This window comes from Zophobas morio, unplaced genomic scaffold (assembly GCF_036711695.1).
Source record: "Zophobas morio isolate AGI-343-1 ecotype UQ-CSIRO unplaced genomic scaffold, CSIRO_AGI_Zmor_V1 ptg000021l, whole genome shotgun sequence".
Lineage (NCBI taxonomy): Eukaryota > Metazoa > Arthropoda > Insecta > Coleoptera > Tenebrionidae > Zophobas > Zophobas morio.
The window spans coordinates 3,703,373-3,722,489 of record NW_026972126.1 but is presented as its reverse complement, the minus strand read 5'-3'; the positions used below and the strand labels follow the sequence as shown (position 1 = coordinate 3,722,489).

The following is a 19,117-nucleotide window of genomic DNA, read 5'->3' as shown; positions in this document are numbered from 1 at the left end:
ATTGCACCAACTCTTTTGAACTGTGCCCTGAACACTGTACCGTGAAAAACATTGTCGGTAATCTAAATTTTGTTACACATAAGAACCTTTGAATATTGTCACCAGTGGCAGTTTTTCTCCATTTGCATTTCCATGGTCTGATACTCTCTTTGTACTATTCTTTTCCTGGACCGGACTTATATGTACTTTCTCAAAATTCTTTTACTTTTTCACATCTTGTAACTATATCTCCCACACTCAAACAAGTATTTCTAAATAGAATGTCTTCATCTGCCCTGCGTAAACGTGTCATTTTGCCACCTCCTGTTTCCAAAATAGTATTGTTTTCATTATGTTTGTATTTTTCCAATTTACCAGTGTTTCCTTTATTGCCCATGGATATAATTTTTTGTAGCAGCTTTGACTCTGTTGATTTTTGTCTACGCTGAATTTTTCTACAAAAGAGAAAATTTTTAGCAATGTTTACTGGTAACCCCATAAAATAATACTTATTTGTGTCATAAAGAGCGTAACATTAGTCAATATGGTACCAATCGTGATCCTTTGATCTTTATCGGCGTACGAGGCGTTAGCTGCGGCCGAAAACACAACGTGTACCACAACGACGGGTTAGGACCCGAATCACATATAAATTTTACCTACTAGGATGAACTCACTTCCTAAAGGAAGAAAATTAATTTCCAGAATTATTTTTGAAGTAAAGAGTATGCTATTCGGTCGTTTTGTTAATGAATAACTGTTTGTTTGAAAAAAACAATTAATGCGGGTAAAACTTCGCTTATAAAACTATGAAAGTAAAAAATTGTGCTCTAATATTGTATACAATGACGGATTCTGAAGTAAGTTTAGCTTTCGCCATGGAAGAAGCAGTCGCAAACGTAGCTTCATCACTTCTATCAGCAAAGTAACAGAAGCTGCAAGGATACTGCGTTCGCTAAGTACGAAGATAAATATCAAAGTTTTTGTCAGAAGCTGGAGCTGAAAAATTTTTGTTGAAAAAGGTAAAAAGGCTCAATCTAATGATTTTTTAAATTCAGCAATCTTGGCTTTAGGTAGCGCTTATCATCAGAATAAGTGGAGCATGTAGAAGGGAAGAGTTAAACAGTTTATTTACAGAAAATGTAGCTTACTAAGGCAAAGACTTTCGAGTGCTGTTTTTTCAACAATTCCTGTTCCATCGCCTGCATCTCATACTCTTCATATTTTCAATTGTAGTAACTTGTAATGTTAATAAAAACTGAAATTTGGATTGACTCTTTTTGCAACTACAAATTTGACTGAGGATTTTGATTATAGTCCAAGGAATATAATACAGGTGGGAAAAAACAAGTTGTTCTGGAAATATGTTGAAGAAGTTATCGGTGATGTTTTTAAGTTCAAAATCCTCGGTGCCAACAACGTACAAACACATTTTAACCCCGGAATAAAAAAAAGGGGTGTTATAATAATTTTGATCCCTGTGGCTCTGTATGCGTCTATGGCATCGTAGCTCTCAAACGTACTGTCATAAAGACAAATATTTTATAATTCTTAGTTGCGAAATTATAACGCCTCGCTTCCTCTCAAATCATGCGATGGTAGTAATATTTAGAGACGGGAGGGCATTATGCTGCTAGAACGGAAATGTGATTGAACTAAGACAAGAGGGGAAAATTGCTGTTCTAGCAGGAGGTGGTTTCCTAGCTCCAACGAGAATCCGAAACGGGGAGTTAGTGGGTGACCATCATCGCAACAACTGGACCCCGGAACCATGTAAGTACTATTTTTAATAATAAAACTAGTTTAAAATTTTATTTGATTGTTTAGAATTTGGGGTTCCTGGAAAATTGTGTTTGGGACGTGATATTTAATGGTGGAGGCGCCTTTTTTCGGGTTCCCTGTAAATTTGAATTAATTTTACGTGGTACCTTATGAATCGAGAACCAGTTCAGAAACGCGAAAATTGTGAAATAGAAAACGGGACAAGTCAGAGCATTAGTGGTTTTTTCTGGTATTTTGAATCAGAAACAAAATCACTTGGACACAACCGGAAATTCAGCGAACTCGGCTGATCTTCAACTTCAGGAACTGCAAAGCCGATTCAGTTTAATTTCTATTAATTCGCCCGAGCATAATTCGCAGACTCAGCCGGGTTTTTCGGATTTATCAAATAGTCAGCCTGCTGGGCTGGTCATTCCCCAATCTCCGACCGTTTCAACGTTCTCGTCACAGCCGCTACTTGAGTTCTGAACCACAGAAATAATCCGGTCTTTTTCTTCATCGGAATCCGAGATCGTTCCCATTCCTGGAACAATCGGGACGCCAAAAAGTAAAACACTCGTAACATTTTCCGACAAATTTCACGACCGATCTACGAAAAGTTCTGCATGTTTTCAGGAAGTCGCATTAACATTGCAAAATCTCAGAACTACTTTTTCTATTCCAACATGCCCAATCTTTCTACACTTTCGGGGGCTTTACGAGCCAAAGAACCCTTGTTCAGAGGATGCAAATAAATTTCTAGCCCAATATGATCGCTGTGCGGTCGCCAGTAGCTGGGAGGATAACTTAAAAACAACATATTTTGGCAGTTTTCTTAGCGGCGTTGCTAATCGCTGGTACGAAGAATTTGTTGCCGGAAATCCGGACAGTAGGTACTTGGGACGATATTGTAGACGTATTCAAATTTGAGGTCTAGCGCACGAAGTTGATGCCTGACGAGCGTTTCCGAAAATATTTCGAACGTCGATTGGACGCCAAATATTATGCATATTATAAATTACTTTGCCCAACGTCAAAAAGTTTTATTAGGTGTATGTCAAGTGAGTTTAGTATAGAAAATTATGGTATTTAAAATGAAAAATTTGGCGAACAGATGATTAAATGGCTTAGTATTAGTCACAGAACACTATTAATGGACCACTTCTCTCTATTTTTGTCTATGGAACGACCATCATCAGCAACATGAAATGTCAAAATTAATAGTACAGTAAATAAACTAGGAACTAATAAAAAAAACGTAAAATAAAAAAGATGTATCTGTATCTGCAGTATTTATTTTTTTTTTAGATACACATATTTAGTGCTTAAATTTGATTTTATCTATACCGGGTGTCCCACGTAACATTTTCGTGCGCAATAACTCAGGTATTTTCGAAAGGATTTTTATGAAATTTAAGACAGGTTTAATATAATAGGTAAAAATTAGGCTGATAACAAAAAAACTATTTTATCGTCCAAAAAACGAATTTTAACACAGCTTACTGTTGTTAAAAATTATGCAAAATTACGTTATAACTTTGAGCAACTAAAATAACATCTGTCTGCGAAGAATTAATTAAATCACTGTTTTTGTTTAAAAGTATTGCGTTAATAAAAACGCAAAAATTAATTAATTAATTTTTTTAAATTTAATAGTGCTGTCGGTGCAAAACAATTGCCTGCGTCGCCGAGTTCTGTTTTGCACACCCCTGACATTTTTGTCAAAATCTGACAATTTATTGAAAATGGTACGCTTTTCTTTAAATATTAAAATAGAAATCATTTTAACCTACGGAGAATGCCGTACATACCTAGATGAAACCATCAGGACTCTTATCGAACGGTATCCCGATACAGAATTTACCAAATTCAAATTACAGAGAATAATAAACTTATTTGAAGATACGGGAAGTGTACAAGATCTAAAACGAGTGAAAAAAACAAAGTGTTAAATACACCTGGTAAAATTATTTCCATTCAAGTTAGAATTAATTCCTGAACCTAAAGCAATTTTGCACCTTCGAAAAGGTCGTAGTGGAGAAACCGAAAATTAGTATTGTCTTAAAATTCATAAAATAACGCTTGGCAACCAGGTATCAAATTCCCGCAAGGGTGTCCAAAATGCGAGGATAGCAGTTTTTTGTTTGATAGGTACCTATCCTTTAATACTTTTTGGAATTATTTGCGCAATAATTTATCGTTTTTTGTCTAACCAGACGTATTTCGGAGATGAATTTTTGCATACGGTGTTTATTTTTCATGTTTAATTAAGTGACGCATGGAAAATTTACTTTTTCAAGATATTGATTATTCTCACCGGTTCATATTAATCCTCACCTATCAAAATACCTACATTTCAAATTTCATAATAATCCGTTCAAAAATACCTGAGTTATTGCGCCCGAAAGTGCTACGTGGGATACCTTGTATACAGATAATAGATAACCAAATATTTATCTAGATAATTTATTTAGATATAAATATCTAGATAGTGCTCAACACTGCTGCTGAGGGTACAATTTTTTTACCGTTGGTTAATTATATTATTTGTACTGTCACACCTGTAAATGACAAACAGAATCTGCCATTAGCGAAGATAAAGTGTGTTGCAAGATTTAGAGCCGAAAAGCACTAATTGCAATTATAGGATACATTAACGTGTCAAAATTAATTATTGATATAAAAAAAAAACTTCCTAATGTTACAGTCCGGCCATTTCAATTTAAAATGGTAAAAATTCATTTTTGTATGAATTTTGATTTCAATATTTAGGGTCTATTTATATAGTCGTCGGCATTTCGATTTGACCACTCTCTAGTGTAAGTTTTCAAAATTTTGCTGGTGTAAACGACTATCCGTACCGTTTTAGAGAGAAAATGGCCGACAACTAATGACACTAGTTACTTTTTTTGACATTTGTTTGATGGCCGTCTTATAAGGCGACGGCGCATTAAGGGGCTCTTTTATGTGGCTTAGGGCTTAGGATACGCCTTTTTAGTATACAAGGTGACTGCGAAATACATGCAAAAAAAAATGGGGAACAGCTCACAATATGATTATGTCACTGGGTAAAATTCACGGTCCTAAGTAGTAGCAGTGTCTAGAAAAAATTATTTGAAATTAAATGTAAATTGTTGTACGCGCCGCTGGACTGTTTTGTGACCTACATAATTACTACAATGAATGGAACAGAGCGAGTCGTATTAACAACCAAAAAAGTGACTTTATCAGGCATTTTTTTAATCGCAACGTGAAAAACACGAAAAGGGCCAGTTAGCATCGAGCGGTCGGTGAAATCGGTTTATGGTGGAGTTTTCCTATGCAGATTGTGTCGATATGGTAATTGGTGCATCAGTGGTACAGCATCTCCAAGATCATGGTACCTTCAACCTCAAACTCACGATCGTGGCCGTGATAGGACAGAAAGAAGAAGTTGGATTTTCACAGCTTGTAGTGCATCCTACATTAAAAGAATATGGCCACATCCATACCATGTTGACAAAGTACAGGGTTTGGAACCCGCTGATTGTCCACGTTGTGTAACTCACTTTTTGTCCGATCAAACTCCACATGCTCGTCAACAAGTACGATTGCAAGAGACAGTTTTCGATAAATGTGTATCGGTTGGATGAAACAGTTAGTTTGTGAAAATCAACAGTGTCCAGAAATTATCGAAGAGCTTCAACAACAAGTGAAAGTGGCAACCGCTACTCCGGTCTTTTTTTACTTATCAACAAACATCTTGCGACGCTCTGACGCCTGTATGGCTAGTCAAGGACAACATTTTCAACATTTCTTATAAAAAGGTAGTAACATTTTAAGTTGCTCTTATTTTTGTTCCAATAAACAATGCAAACTCGTTGTGGCAAGGACCAAACATCCGTCAGAATCAAAAGTTGATCATCATGAAGCATTACCAAAAAATTTTCGCACTGACCTTTAACGATGAATGAATAAATGAATGAACGAATGATAAGCAGCAAAAAGTCAGTTTTACTTTTAATTGAAACTGAAAGTGTTTAGGTCGTTTTTATTCGAACGTTTTTCCAACTCTGTTTACAAGGTGGCTCAGTGCCTTCGTATCGAGGGTGGTTCATGGGGGTTTTGCCCCATTCGAGTTTTAATTTGTTTTTTCTATATTTCGACTCTACTAGGGTGGGGGATGCCGTGGTTAAAATATTTGCACTTATTTCGCAGTCACCCTGTATGTATACCGGCATTATTAACTGTGGGATCCAAAGTGCAGTATAAATCTCTTGTCATATTGTGAGCAATTAACAGAGTACCATCTCGTTAACAAGAAGTGCACATTAATAAAATGGGCAAGTACGACTCAAAGGTGCAATGAAAATTGGAAATTTTGTATGTATTTTTATAATAAAATTTAAATAATAAATATCTACTCACGACAAATGTCGGATGAATCTGTCATCATTTTTGCTAAGCAACAAATATAGCTATGTTTTACCATTTTAAATTTATTATAGTAACTTCTATCTTCGTAAAATCAGTAGCGTAGAGGAAATTTTACATAAAATTTCATTGAATTTTATTTCAAAAATTAGAAGATTTTTTTGTGGTAACTGGTCTCTAACTCGTGACCAGTTACCACAAAAATTTTTTCCGTGCATTTGAAAAACACCCTGTATAATGATAATGGATTTTGGATTAGTACCATTGAAAGGCAGCATGCGTACCGCTTACCGAATTTATTTGGCAACAAATCGGTAGTTGTTGCGTACGTCTATCATCTTTTTTAATAGTGAACGTTTGTGTTGAAAATTCGCATTTCAAACTGGTTTTACGAATGTGACATTTGATATTTATTAGTTATTATATAGTGATAACGCTGATGATGATGACGCTATTGCCAGCCTAATATATACGAATGTTGGACTAGTAATATTACTAAAATTATCATGTGTTAAAAAATTTAACTTTAGAGAAGCAGAACAAAAAATTATATATATTGCTCTCCGGCGGCGCCGTCGAGCCGCATTCTCGCTCGTTCTGCTGTCCGGTACTTTCGATTCGGTGAGTCAAATTTTACAGTACGAATGAGATGTTTCAGGACGAGCCGACCGTAGGGAGCCGAGTCTTGAATTTCGAGACGAGTTCTGTGAAGAGAGTTACGGGACGTATTACGTGTGGCGTTTTATTTCATCCTGTGATCAATTCATTGATTTTTTCAAATAATTATTTTGACATTTATCTGACACTTAAAAAAAAACTTAACAAACAATGTTTATTGTTTTACTGTGATGAATTTTTGAAGAAGCGAGTGCGCAGTTGATTCCGAGTGGCGATCGGAAAATAATGCACAAATAATAATCTGGGAGGAAGTTATGTTAGCATACTTCTTAGATTTGGTGATAAATTAAATGTTCACTCAAATGATTATTTCACAAATCAACCCATTTTAAGTCTAAGAAAATGTGTCCATCGTCATTATGGCCAAACTATTCCAACTATCATAAAATCATTAATACTTTCTCAAACAAAATATTCATATCTCCCGCTTCACAAAGTTAGTGGTAGGCGCTTCTTAAGAAACAATCAGTTGATCACCAACCGAAACAAGCAAAGAAGGGAAAACAATTACAAATTTCTGACAGAAGCTCCCACTGATGAATATCTTACACACTGTAAGATTTTTTGTTTAATTATTACAGATGGTAGCCATTATTGTAATAGCCGCGGGAAGATTTGCATAATATCACATTGGACGATAGGTATTTAAGAAACTAAGCCCCAGTTAATAATCACTAATCACTATTCCTCATACAAAGACGAATCAGAAAAGAATTTTTACTATAATAATTAATTTTTAGTATATAATGAATTCATTTAGGTATAAGTCAAAAGTAGGTACTGTTATTTTTAACTTTGTTTTTCAGTAAATAAATGTTTCTTTTTTTTTCCTGATTGCATTGTCATAGAAACACTTTACCGAAGAGAGAGTCCGGGAAATGCCATTTCTTGGACTCGCGTGATTAACGTAAAGCAGTCAAAATTAACACAGCATGAAATAAATAACTATTACCTACAATATCCATACTTGTGGACTGGTTTATACTTTATAGAGGTCACAAAATAAAAATCGCAAAATGAAACTTTATAATTTTTCTAAGAAACGGGATTTATTGGACGAATCATCGAAACCCCGCGATGCCGTTACCAATGGACCCCTCTTATAATTAAATCTGCTACGTAACAACCGGAAAAAAATCCCACCAATTTTAAAAAGAGGGGAATACGACGACCTTGTCTTGGAACTCTAGTGATATTAAACTTAATCCATCACATTCTGAAATGATTTTAGTGCGCCAGTGTTTCCAAGAATGACTGTATACGAACTGAATGAAATCCACAATAAAGAAATCGCTGAACCATGTACAAAGAGTGAAGACGGATTCTGGCATAATGTGAGAAAATATTTAAGAGAATATGCTGAAGTAACAGGAATTCACGGATTCCGGTATGTTGCCGAAAAACGTTCCGCAGCTGAAAAGTGAGTGACTGTTTATGTCAACAACTTTTATGTGAATTATCGTGCATTTAAGGATTATTTGGAGTTTGGCTTTGATATTTTCATTAGGTGGTTGTATATATATGATTTCCAAAATTCTGGATAAGTATGAGAGTAGTCCAGTGGTTCTCAGTTTTGCGGCTGAAAATATACCACTATTTGAAATCCCCTTCCCTGCTGTTACTATTTGTCCAGATATAAAATATAATACACAGGCGTTCAATTACACCGATATCGTTCATCGGTTAAAGCATGACAAATCAGTGGACAAAACAAAGTGAGTAGTTTAAAATTTTCCAGTTAAAAATAATAGATTATAATCGAGGGAAAGGAATGCATGATTTTTCCTGAGGCGCCGTTTGTAGTCAGAGGCCGAAGCCCGAAGGCTATACCAAACGCCGAAGGAAAAATTGCATTTCCCTCCGGAGGCGTATATACAATTATTTGTATTCGCAGAGACTCCTACAGTCTTTCAATTGAGAACAGGGGATATGATTAATAAAATAGTGATCATAATAGCCGTCACGACAACAAAAAAAATTTTAAGCAATAACTGTGATCTTTTTTCGATCAAAATGCAGAGCGAACATCCACAAGAGATGCATGATGCTGCTGAAGCTGCTGTAGTGAATTTGTTGTCTTCTAAATTACATTTTTTATGTATTTCTTTTTCTAGGGAACAAATATTCTATTTCTCTCTCTAAAGAGTCAATGTTCTATTTATTTTACGATTTTGTGGTCATAGAAACCACCTTTTACTACCGCGAGTAAAAAAAGTTCGTTCACAGTTAGTTATGCTTCCTATAAAGTTTAAATTTAATTTGTTGGTTATTAGGAAACATCACTTAGAAAACACTGACAATTAACATACCTAGGATGTAAAGAGTGTCATAACGACCGCAGCCGTCCGTTAACGGCTATAAAAGCTCGTTCACATCCACTTAGCATACGTAACATGACATAAAATACATTAAATACCAAAAGTTGAAAAGCATTGGATCTTGCGTATCCGTTCACATCGAACAAAACCATAGAAGATATAACATGGCCTACAGAAAAGTTGACCGAACTTCAACTTTAGCGTATTCTTATGCCATGTTTCCTATGCACAGCCAATCAGCGTTCGTTCGTCCCCCCTTCGGCTGTACGGTGGTACGCGGCGTATTTCTATTTCTAACCTATATAAGTTCTAAAGTCATTTTAATTCAGAAGAAGCAGAATGAATTACGCAATCACCTATCAACTGTTACAACGCTGTTATAACTTCTAACCTCAAGTTTGACCGCGATTGAGGCGGTTATGGCACCTTTTACATCCGTGGTGTGTTCAAGAGTTTCTACCTATTTTAATCCAATAATCCAAAAATTAATTAAAAATTAAATAAAATTTGTTGATCACGTTTGCATGATATATTTCAGTGTCATAGTTATATTTTGTTGCTTATTATGCAGCCAGTCAAGCATTAAACAGTTTAAATAAAACCGGTAAAGTTACTTACATTATTGCTTATCACATGGACTGCTTTTCAATTCCTTTACATATGTTGACAATTGACATTTCGGTAAGGTAATAAAGGGTGTTTCAAAATGATTTCTATCTAGTTAGCTTTGAAATCGCTGCAACTCCTATCTTTCCCTTGAAGAAAATCTGCAACCATAGGCGACTAGGTGAAAATCATTTTGAAACACGCAGATATTGATAATTGTATTCTCGCACTGTAGTCCCGAAATATCAGAAATGCTTGTCGGAAGTACAAAAAGAAAATTTACGAAAAAGCATATCGAAAATTTTAAGATTATCACCAAAAGAAAAATTTTTAATTTTTCTCCAGGAATATTGTACTTTTTTGGTTTCTTTTCAGCCAGTTTAGAGACATACTGAAAATCAGTGATGCGGGCGGGGTTATTTGTATATAGATATGATGAGATGTATATTAATTATTTTTTCTGCCTTTTGTTATATTTGCTTTAGTGAAAATTCGTGTTTAAATGATTATTTCTTAACATGGCAATATTTATCTTGTTTGTAGTTTAACGATGTTTCACCATCTAAGTGTTGTCTGTGATGACATACATAATACTTCCAAATTTGAAAGTAAAACCTTGGATAACGGATTTTTTGAAACCATACACGAAGTAAGTGCAAAGAATTATAGTTTACTAGATACTAATACTCCAATCATGTATAATTGTATCTAAATTTTTATTAAAAAAACGTATTTTTAATAAAACTGAATGTATGTTCCGAAATTTTGCTAATGTATTAAGATTATCGTCAGGAAGGTAAATCGTTAATCAAAATTTATCTGTTTATCCTCTCCGAAAACCTGATAACGTCATCTATAAGTTTGATGGATAAATATTATCTAAATTTTATGCTAAATAGTTTGACATTACCTACACTTGTAATTTATGAGTGCATTCATATATTTATGAATGGCTTACACAGGGTGACTCAAAAAGATTAATGAATGAAACAATTTACATATATTACTGATTAATGCAAAAAGGACTTACTTCATTTTCTGAAAATTTGAATATGAATGTTGTTACAGTAGTATTACACTACACTCTATCCAAATCGATGCATGGTTAAAAAAAATCTTATCGGCAACCCCTATTCATGAATCCGATGCCAATAAATTGTAGAAATTTCAAATAATTTCTCAACGTATATTCTGGGATACATTTTAAAATTGTCTTTTACAAATTTTACATCTTTTACGAAAATTCGCATACACCACTGCGAAAATGCATATAATATTAAATCACAGGTAAAGTACCATGCTAATCTATAAATTTCAAGCAAGATTGACGTAAATAAGCTTTGGACTCCATCGAATTTACAGCAAAATTTTAAAAAATCTTGTATGACAATTCTGTATTTTTCTGCAGTAGTATTCTTAGTCGGGTTATAGACACATATGATTTCCTATATTTTAAAAAGAGTTAACTTTTTCAAATCATGTTATCAAATTCTTGGAAGAACAATTGAATAAATGAATTCTGATTAGTGATTTACCATGAGCATCATGACCAGAAGCCGTTTGATAAATTTTAGCTCTATCGGTTTTATGGTTTACTGTAAAATGGTGTACATTTTTTAATTTTTTGCTAAAAATTTGCAAATTTACACTTAAAACTAAAGGTGGATAATTAAGTTATGAGTGTATGTGCAGTGTATTTTGCGAATTTTATAGAAGATATTTGCCAAAATTTTTAGACCACGAGAAGTTTTTGTTGGGATGAACAGATAAACTTTGATTAACGATTAATTGTGGTTAAAACGTTTGTAAGATTTTAGAGGTTTCTTAATTAAAACCTAAAACATATTTATTCAGCTTTGATTTTTACTTCCCGAGCGTAAGCGAGCAAACAATTGTAATCGAGGCCATTGGACAAATAGCCACTTTTATGTTTTTTCGATATTAAAAAAAATTAGTCTCCCGTTTCCGTCTGTCTGTCCGTCTGGTGTCTGTATCCATTTTTATTAGTCACGTAGTCTCCGCAACTGCTGGACCGATTGTTGTCAAATTTTGTATGTAATAATAATAATAATATTAATAATACTTTATTACGGGATATACCCAAAAAATTTGGGTAATTGTCCCCATAGCTAAAAGTTAATTAACTTTATAACAATTTAGTTCATTTTAGACCAAAATGAAACTAGCGGATATATTTACATTCTGTATTTATCAGTCAGAAGAAAATTGTGAAGAATTATTTACACCTATTATTACCGATGCGGGATTATGTTATTCGTTTAACATTTTTGGAGGCGAAGATATATCTCACGATCACGTGTAAGTTGAACCTTGCTTAAAAAAGTTTATAAATGATTATTTGTAGATATAACTATGCAAAATATTATAACGTTCCTCATAAAACTGCAAATTATTTTGATTTTGCAACTGGATACGAAGAAAAGCTCGATGTCAATGCGTATCCTAGAAGAGCGTTAATGGCCGGTTTTGAACATGGACTTGTAGTATATTTGAAGTTTGATGAACAAATTAAAAATACTGTATGTACTCATTTTTTGCGAGGATTTCAAGTAAGTATTATACTGTTAAAAGTTGAAGGAATATTAAAAACCAAATTCTCCAGTTCAATGAATTTTATCACATTGTTTTATACAAATAGCACAAAGTTTTATTTTTGCAAGTATACAACGTAATTCGCAGTCATTTAATCTACCACGTATTTTTCCCTAAGATCTTATTACAAAAATATTTTCCCACATAATAAATTTAACCTCCAAAGTAGGTAGGTACGTGCTTGTAGAATACAAAAAAATAAATACTTACATTTGGTAACAATGCAACGAGAAGATGTTAGTTAAAGAAAAACAAACTGTTGTAATTATTTTCAGTTGATTTTAGGAATTGTGTTTCCTGCTTACTGACTCAACCATAAAATCTAGAAAACAAGTTTCTAATTCAAAAATAAAAACTTAGGACCCAGTTTATAGAAAGCGAAATTAAAGTTAATTCGCGATTAACTTTAAATTGAGGTCTGTTGCTAGACAACGTGCATGTCTTAACCAATCACGGGCTCATATTTCACATTTTAATCCTCTGTTAAATTAACCCAAGATTAAAAAAGATCCGGTTTAAATATTTAATTCGCTTTTCTATAAACCGGCCCTTAAAGTTTTGTTTCTCACACATTTATATTCTACTTGTAGGTTGTAATTCATAGCCCTTGGGAAGTACCTCTCCTTCAAAAACATTCCCTTGTTTTGCCTACCAATAAAACTGCAGTAGTTGGTGTTGAAGCTGAACTTGTTCAAACTTCAGAAGATCTCAGAAAATATAAACCAAAAAAAAGAAAATGTTATCTGCATGATGAGCGCTCTCTGAAACATTTTAAAATGTATACTCAGTCTAACTGTTTACTTGAATGTCGAACTGATCATGTCTTGAAACAATGTGGCTGTGTTGAATATTTCATGCCGAGTAAGTATAGTGAATATACATTTACAGATAAGTTTTTGTATAATTTTGAACAACAGGGAATAATACGACTGCGATTTGTGGTAACTCTCTTCTCGATTGTGCAGTAAATGCTGAAAGTGAGATTAAACTCAAAATGTATGTAAATATTTAATAATTGTATTTGTAATTAGATGATTTAATAGAAGTACAAAAGAAATCTAAGATAAAAGGAGATGACTATTGTGACTGTAAACCTGCCTGTTCAAGTTTGAAGTTTAGAGCAGAAATCTCGCAAGCGAATTACGATGAGGGAAAGTTGCTGAACACGCAGGGACTAACGTATGCGGACACAAAAGGGTATTTAAACGGTTTTGACAATTATATGGAAAAACATTTAAATTTTAGTACGGCCTGGACTCTTCTGCATATTTATTTTAAAGAGGAGTACGTTACAACAATGGAAAGAAATGAACTGTATGGTATCTCTGATTTAATATCCAACTTCGGAGGCGTTTTAGGACTATTTACGGGATTTTCATTGCTTTCGTTATTTGAAATCCTATACTTTTGTTCTTTACGTATTTTCTGCAATGAAAGATTATATGGCAGTTGGTCAGGTTCTTAAACTAAAAGACGAAATGACACTCCAAGAAAAGTATGAAGCAACTTTATTACGAAAATTTGACGTAATTTTCTTTCATTTAGAATGATAGTACACTAACCATTTATTTGTTTTATAAGTTTGATGTAAACTACCTAATTAACTAAATTCTTTATTTTTAGTATGTAGGTGTATATAATCATGGACAAAAATATGGACCATTTTAAAATTTTTACACATTTTCCACAAATACTTGCTTGGATTTAAATCTACTTCCAAACCAGAGCCATCGGGAACATGAAAATATTGGTTAAAACATTTAATATTAAATGTAGGTTTTTTTTACTTATAATACAAATTAAATGTGTTTGTTCCTAAACAAATAATAAAAGTTTAACAAAAAATTGTAAATAGCCAAAATTAACTTCAGTGATATTTTTCGCAATAAGGATGACAAATATATCGTCTTTTTCTTTGTATTTCCTTAAGTAACTTGAGTGATAGGTCAATTCAAATTGTACACCAGTTACACCAAAATAAACTCGTTTGAACTGTACCCTGAACACTGTACCGCGAAAAACATTGTCGGTAATCCAAATAAAAATCACACATAAAAACTTTGGAATATTATCACCGGTGGCAGTTTTTCTCCATTTGCGTTTCCATAGTCTGATACTCTCTTTGTGTTATTTTTTTCCTGGACCGGACTTATATACTTTCTCAAAATTCTTTTATTTTTGGTCATCTCTCATAAAATAATACTTATTTGTGTCATAAAGAGCGTAACACTAGTCAATATGGTACCAATAGTGATCTTCTCTCGTTAGTCGAATCCGATAACACAACGTGTACCATAACGACGCGTTAGGAACCAAATCATATATAAATTTTGCCTGCTAGAATGAACTCACTCCCTAAAAGAAGAAAATTAATTTCCGGAATGATTGACCAACTGTTTGTTTGAAAAAAACAATTAATACGGGTAAAACTTTGTCTATGAAACTGCGAAATTAAAAAAATGGTCCTCTAATATCGTATACAATGAGCAATTCCGAAGAAATAGCTGCAAACGTAATTTCATCACTTTTACCAGCAAAATGACAAAAGCTACAAGGAGGCAGCGTTTGCGTACGGAGTACGAAGAATAGTGCAAGAAGATATTTATCAAAATTTTTATCAGATGCAGGAACTGAAAAATGTTTGTTGATAAAGGTAAAAAGGCCCAATTTAATGATTTTTTAAATTCAACAATTTTGGTTTTAGGTAGCGTTAATCATGGGAATAAGTGGAGCATGCAGATGGGAAGAATTAAACAGTTTATTTACAGAAAATATAGCTGACTAAGGCCAAGATTTTCGAGTGCTGTTACCGAACAAAAATGAAAATTGCACGAGAATTTTGCATAAAAAAATGCAACAATTCGTAGTAACTTTGTTATAAATATTCATAAATAACATTTGTAGAGTATTAATAAAAACTGAAATTTGGATTGACTCTTTTCGCAACTACAAATCTGAATGAGGATTTGCATTATAGTCCTAGGAATATAATGTAGGTGGAAAAAAACACGTTGTTATGGAAATATGTCGAAGACGTTGTCGGTGATTTTTGAAGTTCAAAACCCTCGGTGCCAACAACGTACTAACAGATTTTAAGCCCCAAATGAAAAAGAAGGGTGTTATAATAATTTTGACCCCTTTGTCTTTGTGTGCGGCTGTGGCACCGTAGCTCCCAATCGTATGCACTGGTTTTAATGCGGTTTTTTTGTTAGATCTAGATGATTCCTACCTGTTTTTAATGATAATTACTAGCCATTTATAACTTTGAAGCCTTTATCTGTTTGTGTATTTGTCTGTGACACCCTATCTCCAAAATGGATCAACCGATTTGTATGCGGTATGTTTTAGTTGAAAGCTGGTTTAATCAGGATGGTTCATAGCTATGGTTCAGACGTTTTATAGTTCTGAAAATTTCAAATGAGTAAAACTTAAAGTAAAAAAATTACTAGATGGCACGGTTGTACAGGGTCATTATAAAATATTGTAGTCAACTCACCTATGAAAAACAAATGAAATTTTTCTCGTGCCGCTAATCACCAAAATGATTTGAACTGTTCTGAAATGTCACGAACGTCCAAACAAATCTGTCAGATGTGTCAAAAATTGAAATGCCCGGTTCGCGGTTTAATTTCATTTTAAATAGAACGAAAAGACGCCAGGCCAGAGCATTAAGGGTTGCAGTGTTATCGAGCATTTGTGAACGCCACTGCAATACATTTCAGTTTCAAAAATTGTAAATTGTCAGAAAAACATTTAAGGGCTTTGTCATGAATTACACCTTGGAAAGTCGATTGGAGTTGAACAGAATAAATCATCTGGTCTGTTTTGCAAAGAAGCAATAATTTTTCAAATAATGAAATCCAAAAAGTGAGGTTAAGTTTGTCGAAACCAATGAACACGGTAATTATTTAAAAAATTACATTTTTATAGGTACCCTGAAGGTAAAAATTGTGAAAAATCACGTAATGGACAATGGCAGAGCAAGTCTTACCACAGTTAACGAACACTATGAGTACCTAATGAGTTTTTGCAGTAAATAATTTTGCCAAAGTTGTGATCCCGCGAAAGTTCTGTTTGTAAATTGTAAGGAATCGTCAAAATATTGGTGCAGACATGGTATGTGACCGGTGCTTTTCTCTTGAAAAAACACAACTGAAATCCTTGATCTTCATCCCTACAATAGGTGAAAATTGCTATGTCCAAACATTACCTTCAGCTTTGCAGTTTCTAGATATCTGAAACATGCCAGATCTGCATAACAGGAATGTCAAAGAGGTTCTACCCAAAACACGCCCACATGGCCATCCTAATATCAAGATTTTTCAAAATTTCTATAAGAAAAAAGATGAAAAAACCAATAAAATTTCAGGAGCATAGTGTTAAGAGTTCTGTAGCTGATTATGAGATCTCTTGAAACAACAGAATGTTTAATAAAGATTTTTAACTTTCCTAATAGTAAAATTACAATTATTACTAAACAGTAAGTTGAAGTAAGTTTTAAATTAAGAGAATGCAACTAACACCGAAAGAAAAATGAAAGTTACTGAAAATAAAAAACTTTATTGCAGTACCTACATACACTTTCTACATCTAATTTTGTTTATTGATCACATTCATTTACTTGAAAAAGTATCAGGCCTATGAATCGTCGTCTGCTAACCACACACCAACCTTCATTGCGTGTGATGGTGTTTCTTCAAAAGCGTGAGTATTCTCTATACAGCAAATTCTGAAGTTCTGTCAGTTGACATAATAGCCTAACAGATGAAACCAGGCTTCATCAGAAAAGAACGACAAATCGAGAATCCCGTTATCGTCCATATCAGCTTGAAACCAACTACACTACCCAACGCGGCAAGGAAAATCAGCTGGTTGCAGCTCCTGAACCAACAAAATCTTGTATGGATGCATATGTAACTTCTCTTTTACGATTTTCTGACATGGGCTGTATGGTACTCCGGACAGTAAAGATTTTTGACAAAGCTTTATTCGGACTTTGTTCCATTCTCATTCTTAAATCTTCAACAACGTCTTCACTAACTTGAGGTCTCCCCGTCGGTTTTCACTTAGAAATGCTACCAGTGTCGTTAAATCTGGCCATAATTCGCCATATAGCGTCTTCAAAGATTCTTCATCAATGACAACAGAACATTTCACTAGATACTCGTTTTTAGACGCCTCCACAGAGTACACTCCATCCCCATCCTCATTTAACACCCCATTACGGTAATAGGCATGATGATTGCGCCAAAGGACTAAAAAAATCATTTGTAACACTGACCATAGTTATTCCTCTCTGTTCATTACCTGAGATTATTCCACAATGAGCTGTAGTTTTGATAAAAACTGTTTTTTGAGACACTTATTAAAGTTCTAACAAAGGGGAAGACAGCAAAAATGAAAACAAGACAAGTCAATTAACGCACAAAGTGAGGGAAAACGTACCAGTACAAACGAAAAAATTATTGACATCTGACAGAATTTGATGAAGCGTTGAACCAGTGCAGCCGCTAATGTCAACTAATGTGGCGCTAAAAATAAAAATTCCAATATTAGTGTAATCCTTTCCACAAAACTGAAAAAGGCGGCACAAAATGTCACCAAAATCATGGCCTTCTTCGACTACAATATTTTATAATGACCCTGTAGAATAGATAGGTTTGTACACTAATGGCTTGAGATGGCGACACTTCTTTTCGATCCCTATATCCATGGAAAGGACACATACAGCTAGCGCCTCTACCTTGTCGAGCGGAAATCGTTCTAGTTATTTTGGGGATTTTCGTTTACATTGCTTTATGAACAATACAAAATTTGTAAATGACATTTGATCAGAGTCGATAAATACGATTTCTTTTATTAATTACATCGGTTATAGACAGATGCCTATAGAGTTCTGTGTCCCTAAAACGTCAAAAACCAGGCGACGCGATCGGCAATTGGCGGCGCTGGCCAGGGATATGCAAATGTATGCTAGTGTATCAACCTATCTATTCTACAACCGTGCTAGATGGTTATTTTGACAGAACATCCCTTGGTCCTGAAGTACAGTGGAATAAATCTAATGTTTTCGATAAATTATAAGATTTAACTTTACGAGGTTTTGATGATAACTGTTGTGAGTCGAAATAAAGATGTATAATGTTTAACTGAAGGTAAAGAAGCATACTACGCCTTTGTTTCAGGTGAGTTTTTCCATTACAAAATTTTGTGATGACGTCATCGACAACAAGGACATGTGCAGCATAATACTAATAACAACAGTTTTGTATTCCCAAAAATCCCAAATTCTCGGGAAAACGAGTAAGTCGTTGTGACCCTGCATAAGTAATTCGGAAAACCATGAATGCATTAATGACCCACAAATATAGAGTCATAATATTTTGCATACTTCAGAAAGGATTTATTAAACAAAATTTTGAGATGACGTCATCAATTTTTTGGGAGAAGATAAACGAATATATGTATTTTGATTAACGATTTTTGAAATGTTGTTAAAGAATTTTGATTGTTTTTTTTTTTAATCTGGATGATTAATGTGAACACTCAATACAGATTTATACATTACAAGTGGACGGGTATATTATTTTATAAAATTAAAAGAAAATATTGTAAATTTTGCAGATTATGTTATCTCTTTGGTAGTAGGGATTTAGCCAAATTTTGGTTAGCGTTTTATCATCTACATGATATTTTTATAACAATCAGCCAGTAGTTTCAGACGGAAACGGAGGATTACTTTTTCGTAC

General features: G+C 33.9%; 2 protein-coding genes across 2 annotated transcripts; both read left to right on the top strand.

Moving 5' to 3' along the window:
* The first annotated feature begins 8,081 nt into the window (after positions 1–8,081).
* LOC135131594 (pickpocket protein 28-like) lies at positions 8,082–12,078 on the top strand. Its single transcript, XM_064059404.1, has 4 exons — positions 8,082–8,251; positions 8,304–8,546; positions 10,299–10,404; positions 11,926–12,078. The coding sequence occupies exons 1-4, from the start codon at positions 8,082–8,084 to the stop codon at positions 12,076–12,078; spliced, it is 672 nt and encodes a 223-aa protein (XP_063915474.1).
* Positions 12,079–13,144: 1,066 nt separating this feature from the next.
* LOC135131592 (pickpocket protein 28-like) lies at positions 13,145–13,867 on the top strand. The gene is made up of 4 exons (XM_064059403.1): positions 13,145–13,229; positions 13,286–13,345; positions 13,400–13,565; positions 13,614–13,867. The coding sequence occupies exons 1-4, from the start codon at positions 13,145–13,147 to the stop codon at positions 13,831–13,833; spliced, it is 531 nt and encodes a 176-aa protein (XP_063915473.1). The 3' UTR covers positions 13,834–13,867.
* Positions 13,868–19,117: the final 5,250 nt, after the last annotated feature.

Coding starts and splice junctions, on each gene's coding strand:
- LOC135131592 (XM_064059403.1), top strand. CDS start 13,145: ATGTATACTCAGTCTAACTGTTTACTTGAATGTCGAACTGATCATGTC. Junction 13,230..13,285: donor TGTTGAATATTTCATGCCGA/GTAAGTATAGTG, acceptor TTTGAACAACAG/GGAATAATACGACTGCGATT. Junction 13,566..13,613: donor ACGTATGCGGACACAAAAGG/GTATTTAAACGG, acceptor TTTAAATTTTAG/TACGGCCTGGACTCTTCTGC.
- LOC135131594 (XM_064059404.1), top strand. CDS start 8,082: ATGACTGTATACGAACTGAATGAAATCCACAATAAAGAAATCGCTGAA. Junction 8,547..10,298: donor AAATCAGTGGACAAAACAAA/GTGAGTAGTTTA, acceptor TCTTGTTTGTAG/TTTAACGATGTTTCACCATC. Junction 10,405..11,925: donor TTTTTGAAACCATACACGAA/GTAAGTGCAAAG, acceptor AGTTCATTTTAG/ACCAAAATGAAACTAGCGGA.